The sequence below is a fragment of the Stegostoma tigrinum genome, chromosome 35, assembly GCF_030684315.1.
Source record: "Stegostoma tigrinum isolate sSteTig4 chromosome 35, sSteTig4.hap1, whole genome shotgun sequence".
NCBI lineage: Eukaryota > Metazoa > Chordata > Chondrichthyes > Orectolobiformes > Stegostomatidae > Stegostoma > Stegostoma tigrinum.
Window position 1 is genome coordinate 19,932,433 of NC_081388.1, and position 16,533 is coordinate 19,948,965.

A 16,533-nucleotide genomic window follows, 5' to 3' on the forward strand; every position below is an offset into this window, starting at 1 on the left:
AGTGAGTGTATTGAATGGAACATTGGCTGTCTCCATAATTGATCTTATTTTGTGATATTAACGCATGTCTATCATGAGAATTTCCTTCGTGACAAACTAAACAAGTTAATACACTTGTTTATGTCCTTATATGTAAACTGATACTGCACAGTTTATCATCACCTATCTCTTCTCCCATATGATATACAGAGAAGTGCAATTCTAAACTGTTGAGAGACCAGTGGGAAGCAGCAAATATATGCAAATTAGCAGGACAAGCAGAGATTGCAAGAAGTCCAGAACTGGGCTAATAACATCCAGACAGGGATAAGATTGGTTAAAATGTTGAGTATAACTCTTTCTCAGAGCTAAGTGCCACAGGGTGCAATAATAAGTCTAGAGATGCACCTGACAGTCAGCCAGCAGTATTGTGATCCTGGCACTCATTGTCCCACTTCTTTGACATAGCTGCCTAATTATCTTCCTTTCTTTCCCCATAGCCCTGCACTTCTTGTTTCGTTTTCATGTGGATATCCAATTTCCTTCCAGATGTGCATTCCAGACCATCACAGCACGCTGGGTGGAAGTTTCCCAGCCCTGAGACCCATGGAGTTAATTGGTAATCCAGTTGGGGAAATAGGGGAATGTGATTCTTGCTACCAGAGAAAAACAACCAATTCTTCAACCAAGCATAGAACAGTGAGATGAGAATCTCACTATTGAGTCGCAAGAGGTCTTTTTGCATCCATTTCCGTTGCCATTTTTATCCAAACTCACCTAAAGGATGTGCTGTTTCCTATTTTCCCAATTGCCATGAGGAAACGAGATGGTGACAATTCCCAACTGAAAGCTAGAGCAACTTCAGCTTGCCACTCGCTCATCCAGACTTGCATCTTGAAAATCGGAGACCACCATCTCAGGTCATGCTCAATGGACTATGACTACTAAGGAGTAAAAGAATGACGAAAGTAAGATAAGGAACAAAAGAATGAAGAATGATGAAAGTAAGATTAGGCCCAATCAAGGATAGTAGTGGTAAGTTGTGCGTGGAGTCAGATGAGATAGGGGAAACGCTAAATGAATATTTTTCAACAGTATTCACTCTAGAAAACGACAATGTTGTCGAGGAGAATACTGAGATACAGGCTACTAGGAACAAAAGAATGAAGAATGATGAAAGTAAGATTAGGCCCAATCAAGGATAGTAGTGGTAAGTTGTGCGTGGAGTCAGATGAGATAGGGGAAACGCTAAATGAATATTTTTCAACAGTATTCACTCTAGAAAACGACAATGTTGTCGAGGAGAATACTGAGATACAGGCTACTAGACTAGGTGGGATTGAGGTTCACAAGGAAGAGGTATTAGAAATCCTTCAGAGGGTGAAGATAGATAAGTCTCCTGGGCCGGATGGGATTTATCCTCGGATCCTCTGGGAAGCCAGGGAGGAGATTGCCAAGCCTTTGACATTGATCTTTAACTCGTCATTGTCTACAGGAATAGTGCCAGATGACTGGAGGATAGCAAATGTGGTTCCCCTGTTCAAGAAGAGGAGTAGAGGCAACCCTGGTAATTATAGACCAGTGAGCCTTACTTCAGTTGTTGGTAAAGTGTTGGAAAAGGTTATAAGGGATAGGATTTATAATCTTCTAGAAAAGAATAAATTGATTAGGGATAGTCAGCACTGTTTTGTGAAGGGAAGGTCGTGCCTCACTTATTGAGTTCTTTGAGAAGGTGACCAAACAGGTAGATGAGAGTAAACCGGTTGATGTGGTGTATATGGATTTCAGCAAAGCGTTCGATAAGGTTCCCCACAATAGGCTATTGTACAAAATGCGGAGGAATGGAATTGTGGGAGATATAGCAGGTTGGATCGGAAATTGGCTTGCTGAAAGAAGACAGAGGGTGGTAGTTGATGGGAAATGTTCATCCTGGAGACCAGTTACTAGTGGTGTACCGCAAGGGTCGGTGTTGGGTCCACTGCTGTTTGTCATTTTTATAAATGACCTGGATGAGGGCGTAGAAGGATGGGTTAGTAAATTTGCAGACAACACTAAGGTTGGTGGAGTTGTGGTTAGTGACGAAGGATGCTGTAGGTTGCAGAGAGACATAGATAAGCTGCAGAGCTGGGCTGAGAGGTGGGAAATGGACCTTAATGCAGACAAGTGTGAGGTGATGCACTTTGGTAGGAGTAACCGGAAGGCAAAGTACAGGGCTAATGGTAAGATTCTTAGTGGTGTAGATGAGCAGAGAGATCTTGGTGTCCATGTACACAGATCCTTGAAAGTTGCCACCCAGGTTGACAGGGCTGTTAAGAAGGCATACAGTGTTTTAGCTTTTATGAATAGAGGGATCGAGTTCCGGAACCAAGAGGTTATGGTGAAGCTGTACAAAACTCTGGTGCGGCCGCACTTGGAGTATTGTGTACAGTTCTGGTCACCGCATTATAAGAAGGATGTGGAAGCTTTGGAAAGGGTGCAGAGGAGATTTACTGGGATGTTGCCTGGTATGGAGGGAAGGTCTTACAAGGAAAGGCTGAGGGACTTGTGGCTGTTTTCATTAGAGAGAAGAAGGTTGAGAGGTGACTTAATTGAAACATATAAAATAATCAGAGGGTTAGATAGGGTGGATAGGGAGAGCCTTTTTCCTAGGATGGTGACGGCGAGCACGAGGGGGCATAGCTTTAAATTGAGGGGTGAAAGATATAGGACAGATGTCAGAGGTAGTTTCTTTACTCAGAGAGTAGTAAGGGAATGGAACGCTTTGCCTGCGACGGTAGTAGATTTGCCAACTTTAGGTACATTTAAGTCGTCATTGGATAAGCATATGGACGTACATGGAATAGTGTAGGTTAGATGGGCTTGAGATCGGTCTGACAGGTCGGCACAACATCGAGGGCCGAAGGGCCTGTACTGTGCTGTAATGTTCTGTGTTCTATGTTCATATTGTCAAACAATCACAGAGTCATAAGCATGCAAACTGCCCCTTCCGTCTATCTCATCCACACCGACTAAGTTTTCCAAATTGAACTTGTTCCATTTGCCTGCATTTAGCCCATATCCCTCTAAACTTCTCCTGTTCATGTATCTATTCAAAAGTCTTTTTAATGTTGTAACCGAACCTGCTTCTCTACTTCCTCTGGCAGTTCATTCCACATATGGACCACCCCCTGTGTGAAAAAAGCTACCCCTCAAGTCCCTTTCAAATCTTTCTCATCTCACCTTAAAAAATGGTCTCTAGTTTTGAACTCCCCTACCTTGGGAAAAAGACCTTTCCTAGTCACCTTATTTATGCCTCTCATAATTATAAACTTCTATAAGATCACGCCCTCAGCATCCTACTCTCCAGTGAAAAAAGTGCCAGCCTATCCAGTCTCTCCTTATGACACAAACCCTCCAATCCTGGCAACATCCTGATAAATCTTTTCTGAACCCTCCCTAACTTACTAATATCCTCATAGTTAAGGATCCTTTTTCTCTGCTGTGGTTCTGTAACACTATCAATCAATTGCGATCTATCGATCGCAATTTCGAATATTTCCACATACCACTCCTCCATCTGGAAGCTACAGGTCTTTGATGGAGAGTTAAGTGAACAAATACTTCCTGAAATCACCACAGAACAACCTAGATCTAATTATAAGATTAGCCACTGGGTTATGGAGCGCCCTCCCCACCATCACTTTCTCTGTATTTATTCATATGTGGGATGTGGATACCACTAACCGGGACAGCATTTATTGCCTGTTCCTAATTTCCACTGGAGAATGTGGCGGTGAGCTGCCTTCTTAAACTCCCTCAGTCCATTTAGTTTAGGTAGATGCACAATGCTGTTACGGAGGGAGCTACAGGATTTTAACCCAGCAACAGTGAAGGAACAGCGATATATTTCCAAGTCAGGATGGTGAGTGGCTTGGAGGGGAACTTGTGACTGCATTACTGAATGCTTCTAGACATTTGAAAACACTGCAATTTGATCATCCCTTAATCTTCATGTAGGAGCCTTGATCATGAGTGAAGGTGAATCATCTCTAACATGGAGAGGATGTAGCCAAGAGGCTAAATGCTCCCATCCTTTGGCCACATGAAACTTGTGAAGTTAAAATGATTCATTAGCGCTTTAACCATTCATGGATCATCCACACTTTATTAATTCCAACGACCAGATAATTTTGTTCTTTATTTTGTACAAAGTTCTTTCCTTTGTGCTGTTTCACTCAAATTATTGGGAAGTCTGTTAACAAGTCCAAGTAATTAAGAATGTAGTGGTGCAATTAAAAGGAGTAGTTTGCATTATACACAGCAGCCTACCTGTACTATACTGCAATAACTCAAATTCATTAAACCTCATTAATGAGATTGAGGGAGTTTCAATCAGGTGAACTGGTGGACTTGGGGAACACGGGAGAACAGTGTTTGTACACTGATAATACAGTGGAGTTCTTTCCTCTAACTGGATGTTACAGTGAACAAATTTATCACTTTATGTCCCTTCTAGATCTTAGCTCCCTATTTATTCTTTGAACATTGGATCATATTGCTGGATCATACTAAATCTTAGCAATCTATTTGACCCTGGCATGATTCACACACAGTGTCCTGCACTTCACCTGGCAAAGGAGCAATGCTTCGAAAGCTTGTGATCTTAAATAAACCTGTTGAATTATAACCTGGTGTCGTGTGACTTCTGACTATGTCCTACTCATCAGCAAAACTGCCTTACATATAATGTAAGACTTTAAACCCAGTACTGTACCACTGAATATAGAGCTTCAGCATCTCCAAGGTTAAAAAAAATTCCAATTTCCATTACAGGATGTGCATGTCACTGGTAAGATTAATATTTATTGCTCTGGGAAGGAGCTGGTGAGCCACCTTCTCAAGAGCAGTTGAGTGTCTCTGGGGCTGTTTCAGAGGACAGTCATGAGTCTGTAACTGTAAGTCTGGAGTCACATGTAAGCCAGACCAGAAAAAAACAGCAGATTTCCTTCCTGAGACGATATTAATGAACGAGATGATTTTATGGAAATTCTTTAGTTGTACATTTGTAGTCGGGCATTGGTTAGCTCAGTTGGTTAGACAGCTTGTTTGCAATGCAGAGTGATATCAACAGCATGTGTTCAACTTTCACATAGGCTGAGATTACAGTGAAAGATTCTACTTCTCAACATCTCCCCTTGCTTGAAGTATGGTGGTCCTCAGGTTAAACCACCTCCAATCATCTCTTGCTAATGAGGGAGTAAGACTCGGGTGAATTTTGCCTTTATTTCTGACTCACTGAATTCATCATCTAAATTTGTCATAGGCTTCTAATTCAGTGACCCAGCATCTAAATACACACACAGCAGTCTCTCACAGATAGTGTTGAACTAATCCAATTGTTTGATGATATTAAAGAATGTATTGAAAAAGATACTGAGAAGATCTACTCCTCTTCCCTTGAAAATTTGCCTCACATCCTCCCTTAACATCTGAAAGACAGCACCTCTGATAGTGCAGCACTAGCTCGTAACTGCACTGAGAATACTGCACTCAGATCTTGTACTCCAACCTCTGGAGTGCGACTTGAACTCTCCATCGTCTGACTCAGAGTGAGGAGTGCCATCCAGTGATTCATGCCTAAAATTTTTTTCATTAAGATTCAGGATAGGCCAAGAGGTTTGAATATAGACCAGCTGTTGTCACTAACAGTCTTGAAGGGTTTGTGACACATGGACTTAGGCTGTAAAACTGACACCTACAGGAACTCTCTGTGCTCATTAACTGTCCGGCACCAGAAGATAACAAGCAGTGCCCTCCAGTTCTCTCCTGTTTTCATCACTCCAGTTGCTTACACCTGCGATAGGGTTAGGGTTGCAATTTGCCTGTTAACAGTGTTGGGAGATCAGGGATTGTGTGTCAATTGCAACACCAGAAAGCAAATGACTAATGCAAAGAGCAGATCAAAAATGTAAGTCATCGAGGAGACCATGCAGTCCATTGTGCCTGTACTGGCTCTGAGAAAAAGCTTTCCAATTAATCTCACTCTACCTAGCTCTTTCTTCAGAGACCTAAAAGTTTCCCCCTTTGAAGCATTCATCTAGTTCCATTAAAAACATAAGAAACAGAAACCTGGTCTGCTATTCAATATTATTATGGCTAATCTTCGGCTTTGCTGCTCATATCCTTTGATTCCCTGAGAGTCTAAAAACCTATTTATCTCAGCCTTTACTCTTTGGAAGTTACTATTAAATCTGTTACCACTCTTGTAGACACAAGCTCCTGGTCACAACTAGCTGCATTTACAATAAATGTTTCCTCTTTTAACTCTGGGACTTTGCTCTTTGCTGCATTCAGAGAAGAGAGGGTGATTCAGGCGGTGAACTCAGTGCACAGTCACCTTTGAAATCCGAATGAATTCTAGAGTAAATGGCCCATTACTTTGTAGACTCTTTCCAGCTGTGGAGGTCTACCTTTAGTCCCACTCCTAGTCACAGAACTGCTCCTCAGGTAATTCATTCTCTGAGAGTTGTCTGCTGTGTGAAACAGTACTGGCAATTCTCATGTTTTACAGGCACTGCAGTTAGATTGAGGCTAGAAGCTGTGTTGCACTCGAACAATGAAAGGCCGTTGTTTAATAAAAGTGAATTGTTAGAAGTCTTTAAATCACAACAAATAAAGGATTTTCACAAGAATGCTTTACAAAACTCAGACTTCACATTACTTAGTTAGAAAAAAAAATCAATTTCAAATCCAATTGTTGTTTTCACTGACCTCTGACTCATTTGGAAAATGCTGGATGGTTATGATGTACTCAAGGAAGTGGAAAATACTTTCAGTTTTCTTCATGGCACCTAACTGTGTCCAACACAGGAACAAAAGTTGCTGTACTATTGCAGTTCTGGTAATTCTGCAACAACTTAACCTTCCCTGAGTCTCCCTGCTTTAGGAAGGATGTTGTGAAACTTGAAAGGGTGCAGAAAAGATTGACAAGGATGTTGCCAGGGTCAGACACTTTGAGCTACAGGGAGAGGCTGAATAGGCTGGGCCTGTTTTCCCTGGAACATTGGAGGCTGAAGAGTGACCTTATAGAGGTTTATAAAATCACGATGGACATGGTTAGGGTGAATAGGCAAAGTCTTTTTTCTAGGATTGGGGTCTCCAAAATTAGACGGCATAGGTTAAGGTGAGAGGGGAAAGATTGAAAAGGGTCATAAAGGGCAACCTTTGCACGCAGAGGGTGGTGCATATTTGGAATGAGCTGCCAGAGGGATTAGTGGAGGCTAGTATAATTATGTCATTTAAAAGGCATCTGGATATGTCTATGAATAGGAAGTTTAGAGGGATATGGGTCAAATGAAGGCAAATGAGACTAGATTAATTTAGGACATCTGATCGGCATGGATGTGTTGGACCAAAGGGTCTGTTTCCATGCTGTATATCTCTGTTACTCTAAGAGTATAATATCTCTCCGTTCATGGGACTATATTTTATCTCCTCTCAAGTTTGGTGTTGTTGTTGTTAAGGATGTTGCTGCTGTCTTATTCCAAAAGAGTAACGTTAATGTTTTATGCTTCCTTTAATGGGATAGAGCCGATATATTCACCTCCTGTTAAAGAGACAGATTTTTTGTAACATGCCCCCTTGAAAGAGCCGTGGCATTGTACTTAGACCATTTCCATTATGATTTGTGTTGAATTTGACACGTGTCGAAGCGCATTTTGCTGTGGGGCACATTTTGTGAAGTCTCAAGCAGCAGCTTTCTCGGATCAGAGTTTCCCGATAGGCACCTCCATGTCTTTTGCCTTCCAGTTGCTGAGAGACGGTGAGAGAAGGCAGATCACGAGGTGTATGCGCAGAGGGTAAAAGACAAGGAAAGCAGAAAAAACCTGACTGTGTCTCTTGGCAAATCAGCGGTCTCAAATTGATGGCTTCAGTTACTAACTCCAACCACATCCACAGATTGCTAATTAGTGCTTCCATTATCAAACCTGTGACTACAAAGTTTGTGCATTTATCCCTCATCCTATGGTCAAAAGTCCTTTTGCAGGTTGACTTACTTTATTCCAATATTGCGACATTCAGAAGGGAAGTTTCTGCATTTATATAGTGCCTCACCTGATCTCAGGCATTCCCAAAGTGCTTCACAGACTGTGAATTACTCTCAGTCTGTAGGGACTGTTCAAATGTAGGAAATCTGGTTTTGTAAGTTCAGACAAACAGAAACTGTAAGGACGACAGAATCATCTGTTTAAATGCTGATTGAGGATAAACATTGGCCAGGTCCCTGTAAAGAATTGGCTGGTTCGTTGTTGGGTTTAATGAGTAGAAAAGTTGCCAGTACAACATCTCATCTGAAAGACAGAGCTTCTAAGAGAGGCGCAACACTCCACTGGGAAGCTCAGCCTTGACTATGTGCTTAAACATAGGAGAAAAGATACGGGAGAACCTTCAATACTGCTCCGCCATTCAATAGGATCATGGCTGATTATCTGACTCAGTCCCCTGTTCCCACTCTCTCCCCATTCCCTTTGATCCCTCAAGAAATATACCTAATTCCTTTTTGAAAACATTTCATGTTTTAGCCTCAACCACGTTCTGTGGGAGAGCATTCCACAGGCTCATGAGTCTCTGGATGAAGACATTTCTCCTCAACTGAAATCTCTGTGAGTCTTGAACATAGAGGTAAGCCACAGCGGACTGTATGTAGATCTTGAACCCACACTACAGTGAGCCAAGTTGGCAGGTATTTGGGATGGGGTTGAGTGACACCTCAGCCTCACGGTCACTTTTCTGAACTGCTCATGGCTGTGCTCATTCTGATTTTGCCTCCAGCTTGACATCTTATTCATTTTTTCTCAACCTCTGCAGACTCTTTTCCCAAGTCCCGAGGAAGGCTGGGAAATCTACAGTTCCGCCCAGGATCCGGATGGGAAGTGCGTCTGTGCAGTAGTGGCCCAGCGGAGTATGTGCTCGCGGGATGCACGCAGTAAGCAACTCCGACAGCTGCTGGAGAAGGTACATCATGGGTGTTGTTTAATAAAAGGAGACAATGCAGGCTGACTACCCCCCAGGAAGGACAGTTCAGGTCACAACTCTTCCCCTAATATGTCTTATGCCAATTGTCTTTAAATTGTGTCCCTCTAATTCTCCAGCTACATGTTACCTCGACCTGTCACTTTTAAATCTCTGCTGAGCCTATTCTGCACCAAACAGCTCAAGCTCAGACTGTGCTGTCACTCAAGTCCTTGTGGCTGCAGTGCCCCCTCATTGTTGTCGTTATGGTAAATCCTACCTCTGACCCCCTTGGAGATACAAGAACTGACCTGACCCCCTTGGTGTCTTGTCACTGACCAGCCAAGCCAGCAGAATTGAGAGGGCCTGTGTACATCATGCTGGTCTGTGCTTGAAACCAAACTCTTGTAAATCATCCAAAATCACACTCTGTAACCCTCTCAGGAGCCACAGCAGACTTCTTAAATCATTGGCATGCTCGTATATTAATGCAGGTCTTTGAAAGGCAGAGATGAAGTACTCTGCAGGTTAATTAACAGGCAGGAGTCAATGGAAAGTTTATTATTATTTCATTTTCTTCAGGGAATAGCGTGCATTTAGAAATGTTGATCCTGGTCTTTTGCCAAATATCATTTAATTATCTAAATAATGTTGTTCGGTCTTTCTATTTGCAGACAATGTCGCAATTAATGTGAAATCTTCCCTTAGTTTAGTAAACAGATCTCTGTCAGGAATATTGTTTTATTTCAATATGATCCAATTAATTGTGCAGGGTCAGGTCCGTACAGTTCAAGGAGGGAGAGACCTGTATCCCACAGTCCTGGTCAGTTGAGATGGACTTGGTGTGATGGGCATCTTGCATTTTGTTGCCCATCATTAATTGCCCTTGAACTGAGCGGCTTGCTAGGCAGTTCATTTCAGAGGGCAGCTACGAGTCAACCACGAGTTGCAGTGGGCCTGGAGTCATGTGTTAGCCAGACTGGGTAAGGACGGCAGATTTTCTTTATTCATCATGGGATGCGGGCATCATTGGCTAGGCAGCACTTACTGCCCATCCCTAAATGCCTAGGGGACAATTCAGAGTCAGCCACATTGCTGTGGGTCTGGAATCACATGTAGGCCAGACCAGGTAAGGATGGCAGTTTCCTTCCCTAAAGGACTTTAGTGAACCAGATGGGTTTTTCCAACAATCGACAATGGATACACAGTCACCATTAGATTCATAATTCCAGATATTTATTGAATTCAAATTCCACCATCTGCCATTGCAGGTTTCAAATCTAGGTCTCCAGTTACCTGGGTCTTTGGATTAACAGTCCAGTGATAATACCACTAGGCCATTGCTCCCTAAAGATCATTGGTGTGTATCCTCAGTCTGCTTTTGGATCTCAGTTAGGTCATTGATTGACAGAAGTTCAAGAAGAAGACAAAGGAATCAATCCTTCTTCAAGATAATAAGGAAATCTTTTAGTCACTACATGTTAAAACAATTGGTGAGATTGCGAAGTTAAAATCACCATAAATCAAAAGCTCAGAGGTGTTGTGATACATCCCTGAAGGAGATGGGACTTGAACCTGGGCGTCCTGGCTCTGAGGTAGAGAGACGACCAGTGCTGCAGTAATTATAGATGCATTAACAGGGCTTGTTGATGCTATGCTCATCTGCACAACGCCACTGCCTACAGACTGCAAAAGGAATGTTTCTTTTTTTTATAAGGATCTCATTCTGTAAGAGCCAGTACAGGTAAGGGTTCACTGACTCACAGATATTTTGAAGTACAGAAGCAGGCCATTTGGCCCATTGTTTCTGCATTGGTCAACATAGATCTGACTGCAGCGATCCTATTTTCCAGCTTCTGGTCAGCACCATTGGAGCCAATGTCAACGTATCTAAACACTACTTAAATATTTCAAGATATTCTGACTCAATTACACTTTTCAGATAATGAGTTACAGGCTCCCACCACTCCCTCAGTGAAAACATTTCTCCTCAAATCTTCTCTTAGCTTTCTACCTCTCTTTATCTCATTGGTCCCTGTTTATTAACCCCAACTAATGGGAAAAGTACCTGCCTGTCCACACTATCTATGCCCCTCATAATCTAACTCACCTCTATTAGGTCCCCTCTCAACCTTTGCTGCTCAAACAACTCAAGCCTTTCCAATCTTTCCTCAAATCACAGTCTTTCCAGTCCAGATGGCTTCCTGGTAAATCCCCTCTGCTCCTTCTCTAGTGCAATCACATCCTCCCTGTAATCTGGTGACGAGAACTACATGGTACTCCAGTTAAGGCCTAACCAGTGCTTTGTACAGTTCCAGCAGAACTTTCCTGCTCTTCTAAGGAAAGCCTCAGCTAATAAAAGACAAGCGTTCCACTTGTCTTTTCAACCATTCTATCTATCTGCCTCACTGCCTTCACCAATCTGTGGATATGCAAGGTCCCTCTGATTTCAGTATTTTCCAAAGTCCTACCATTCACAATGTAATCCCTGGTCTTGTTAGCTTCCACAAGTGTGCTATCTCATAGTCTTAGAGTCATGGAGTTAAGACCACAAGACACAGGAGCAGAAATTAGGCCTTTCAGCCCATTGAGTCTGCCCCACCGTTCAAACATGGCTGATAAGTTCCTCAACCCCATTCTCCTGCTTTCTCCCTGTAACCCCTGATCCCCTTGATAATCAAGAACCTATCTATCTCAGTCTTAATTATGCCCAATGACCTGGCCTCCACAGCCTTCTGTGGCAGTGAATTCCATAGATTCACCACTCTCTGGCTGAAGAAGTTCCTCCTTATCTCCATTCTAAAAGGTCTTCTCTTTACTCTAAAGGCTGTGCCCTCGGGGGTCCTAGTCTCTCCTACCAATGGAAGCATCTTCCCACATCCAGTCTGCCCAGGCCATTCAGTATTCTGTAAGTTTCAATTAGATCATCCCTCACCCTTCTAAATTCCATCTTCCCAACATCCATTTTATCCAGGCCATTCAATATTCTGACAGTTTTCAATTAGATCCCCCCTCATCCTTCTAAAATCCAATGAGTATAGTCCCAGAGTCCTCAAACGTTCCTCAAATGTTCTCCAACATAGAAACAGACCCTTCGGTCCAACTCATCTGCGTAGACCAGACGTCCCAATCTGTCCTATATCTGGCCCATATCCCTCTAAACCCTTTGAATTCATATACCCATCTAGTTGCTTTCTAAATGTTGTTTTCGCTGTCAACTTAAACTTATGCCCTGTAATTTTGGACTCACCCACCCGAGGAAAGAGACCTTAGTATCCACCCTATCCATGCCCCTCACTATTTTATAAACCTCTGTAAGGTCACCCCTCAGCCTCTGACACTCCAGGGAAAAGAGCCCCGGCCTATTCAGCCTCTCCCCATACTCTAACTCCCCAACCCCTTCTTCGTAGAATTCTATTTAATACTGCTCTGACTGCTCTTTTGATATATTCCTGTATAAAATTACTACCAGTGTTTCTGATACCCACTTCTTGCCTCCCTCAACAGCCTGGGATGTATCTCATCCAGATCTCCAGAGTTTAAGGCTGCCACACCAGCTTATACTTTCTCTCTCTTCGTTAATTTCTAACATTTCAGTCCTCCACAGGGATATATGTGCTCTGTACTCTTGCTGTTTCCTGCTTGAATGTCTCCCACTGGTCTGATAGTTTTACCAACAAGTACCTGCTCCCAATCCATTTGAGCCAAATTGTATCCTGTGTTAGTAAAATTAACATTTCCCCAGATTCAAACTTTCATTCCTGGCCCATCCTTATTGATAATTATCCTAACTCTGACTGAATTTGCTCACTGTCTCCAAATTGTTCCACTGCTGAAATATTTTCCACTTGTCCAGGCTGATTTCCAAACCTTAGATCCAGAGCTGCCCCTTCCCTTGTTGGGCTTTCTACATAAAGGGTAAAAATGTTCTCCTGAATACAATTTAAGAATCTTCCCCCATCCCCCCAATCTTGCGCACTTGATTAGATTAGATTCCCTACAGTGTGGAAACAGGTCCTTTGGCCCAACAAGTCCACACCGCCCCTTGAAACATCCCACCCAGACCCAGGCCCATGCCCCTATAACACACACACCCCTGAACACTACACACAATTTAGCATGGCTAATCCACCCTAACCTGCACATCTTTGAACTGTGGGAGGAAACCGGCGCACCCGGAGGAAACCCACGCAGACACGGGGAGAATGTGCAAACTCCACACAGACAGTCGCCCGAGGCTGGAATTGAACCTGGGTCCCTTGTGCTGTGAGGCTGCAGTGCTAACCACTGAGCCACTGTGCCGCCCCAAAAAAGCCTAAATTCTGTTGTATTGAACTGTCAGTGTCTGCCATAATCTTTTGTCATCTTAATCATAACCATTTTGGCCCTTGACATCCAGGGGTTCTCTGGCCTTGTCCTTTCTTGTACTCTGAATCCTGTTTATCTTGTACCGGCTGTATAGTGGTTTGGCCTCATTCTGAATTTCTCTTCCTTTTGCCTTTCTAGCCTTTCTCCAACCAGTTGGGTTGAATGGCCTCTTTCTGTGCTCACAATGACTACTCTGGAGATGGGAGGGCAGAGGATCTTTCATGATTGTTGTGCTCCTAAACCAGTGTGGGGACAGGGCATGGTTTTGGAGTGGGATTTCACACACCCTCTCATCTCTGCCGGGAGTGGACTGGGTAGGGGGTGATGTCAATTTGGATAGGATGGCAGAGTGTTTGGAATGGGGTGCACTTTGTCACTGACTCCACTGGTATTTGAGCAGCTCTAAGAGAATGACTTGCAGTCCCAGCAGTAGCCACCACTCCCAGTGGCACTACTGGGACAGGAGAGCTGCCAACCATCTGATTGATCAACGGGTGGCTTTTCCTTCCAAATATGGTCAGAGGCCCTATCCTGAGGTAACTGAACCTCCAGTTGCTATGGAGTGACCCAGTCAATTTGCCTTTCGCCTTCCTGGCTCTGGGATGGGCTGCACTCTGTACATAAAATCTGGGCCTCATTGCTGTCTAACAATAGCCTTGATCATTGATTGAGGACACAACCATTACTTATGGAGCGACATGGATCAGAATGAGAGCATTGATATCTCAGAGGGTTGTGAGGCTGGAGAAGGTTATGAGGACATGGATCTTGTTAATTGATTGCATATTTCAGTATTGTTGTGGCGATGTACCTGGCTACGTTTTGCTGTCTGGGAGCTTGGTGGTCCTTTGGGATTCCCACCCTTGTCAGTATTCTGAACCCGACCTGGTATGCACTGCTGTGAAGAAGCATAGTTTTGTGGTCATCGCTAGAGGTTATTTTCAGGATACTTATTCATTATCAGTGATCAGCCGACTTAACAGCAGAGAGGGATCTGCTCTATTTGTGGTCAATTAGTTAAACGACAAGATTTTCAGAATACATGGGTGACATATGTGGCTGTCAGTGACTGGAATCTGTAATTATGTTGATATGGCAATGACAGCTGTGCCCCCAAAACTTAATAGCCAAAGGAAGAGGCAATGCTCATAAGTATCATCAGGGTTACATCCACCCGCAACACTTGACTCAAGTCAATCACCAAGTTAAATTTGAAATTTCTGGATCATTTTCCACATTTCCCCATTTTATACGTTGTGAATTGAAATTTCCTCCTTGTTATTCCCATTAGATAGAACTCCAATCAGTGAAATTCAAAAAAACGGAAATCTCTTCACTTACTCATTTATCCTCTGAATTGTTTGACCATTAACCCTCTTCTCTCTCAGACCCATTGTTTGATTTCATAATGAATTAACCCTTTCTCATTCAACCCTCGACCTCATTCAAAATTTAGCAAGGAAATCGGCTCCCATCATTTGGAATTCTCCCGGGTCTCTTCTGACTTGCTGTATTTTTGCAAACATTTCCTAAGCCAACCTTCTCAATTACTTCCAATTCCGTAACACATGAACTAAATTAATCCCTTTGCCGGTATATATCATTTTCCAAGAATGATTTTTTTTTTCCCATTCAGTTTAATTGGACAGATTTACAGTGGATTATCTCCCTTCTGTTTCTTACATGAACACATACAGCCATACCAGCTGAAGTTACCACAAAGGTCCCACCTTCTCAACCTTGCCCCTTGCCTTGTGATGTGGTGACCCTCAGGTTAAACTGACTATCAGCCTTCTCTTTCTAATGAGAGCTGCCGGTGGTTAGCTGGGGCTGTGGCAACTTTTACACTACGACAGTAACTATAATTCTAAAGGACTGTAAAGCAGTTTTGAGAAGTCGTGAGGCTGTGAATAAAGCAAACCAGTCTCACCCTCTCTCGTGCTTTCACTTATTTTCACCCTATCTCGCAGTCTCCCCTAATCTCATGTATTCACTCTGTCTCCTCACACTCTTGCTCTTCCACCATCTCATGCACAACATCTCTCCGGTCACACATGCTCACTGTCCCCATCTCTCCTCTCTCCCTGACTCTTTCTGCCCTGTCTTACACACTCACTCTGTCCCTCTTGAGCATGCTTGCTTTTCCTCCCCAGTTGCAAATTTGATCTCACGCTCCCTGTTTCTCTTTCCACACCCCCCTCCCCCGGCTGTTGAACATATATACCCACCTTTGGCCACTTCCAAATTCTTCACATTGAATAAAATGTGAGAACCATTCAATCTTCTTCCCATTTAAATCAATTGTGTAATTTGTTCCAATATCAGGGTATGAAAAAGCTCCTAGAATTTATTGTTTTTTCATTATGATGAGATATTTCTCAGTGCATGAATTTGACTTCAAAATACAATTCTTCATGCCGATAGTTATGGAAAACATGGAATGTTTATGGCACCAGGAAGCCATTTGGTCCTTTGGGTCCATGCAGACCAGAAAAAAGCTGACCAGCTCTTTCCCACCTATCTGCTGTCGGTCGGTCACTGTCCGTGTCCCAGTTCATATCCAAGTGCTATTTCAATGTAATGAGAGAGTCTGTCAATATCACCCTGTCAGGCAGTGAGTTTGAGACCTCCATTGCCCTCTAGGTGAAAACAAAATCCCCTTTAATTTCCCTCTAATCCTTCTGGCAATGATTTTAAATCTATACCCCTGGTTGGTCATCTCTCAGCCAAGGAACTATTTGCTCTGTCTGGGCACCTCCTAGTTTTATGTACTTGGATTTCATCTTTCCTCAGTCTCTTCTGTTTCAAGGGAGACAGCCTATCTAATCTTTTCTGAAATAAAATTCTGCATCCTTGGCAACATCCTTTTTGTGCCCTCTCAATTGCAATCACATTTAAAGAACTCCAGTTCTGAAGAAGATTCATACCAGACACAAAATGTTAATTCTGTTTCTCTCTCCACTGACAGTGCCAGACCTGCTGAGTTTTTCCAGCACTCTGTGTTTGTTTCAGATTTCCAGCATCTGTGATATTTTGCTTTTATTTGAATTATTTACACAGTTCTAGTATATCCTCCCTATCTCAATCCATAAAGGGAAATATCTGATCTTCCCTCTTCTTCATCTTACTTGCTTTCCTGCTACCTTCAGAGATCTATGGGCCTGGACTCTCTTCCTGTATGCTTCCTATTGTCCT

General features: G+C 43.0%; 1 protein-coding gene across 5 annotated transcripts in view; it reads left to right on the top strand.

The window, feature by feature from the left end:
* Nucleotides 1–16,533, top strand: part of LOC125447599 (noelin-2-like) — a 318,146-nt gene that overhangs the window by 210,408 nt on the left and 91,205 nt on the right. For 3 of the 5 annotated variants that reach the window (XM_048522145.2, XM_059639948.1, XM_048522144.2), the window contains exon 2: nt 8,827–8,973. In XM_048522145.2, the coding sequence (XP_048378102.1) occupies nt 8,827–8,973 (147 nt within the window). Of the gene's footprint in view, nt 1–479; nt 1,190–8,826; nt 8,974–16,533 lie in introns of all 5 variants that reach the window. The other 2 variants (XM_059639945.1, XM_059639946.1) reach the window with 1 other exon arrangement.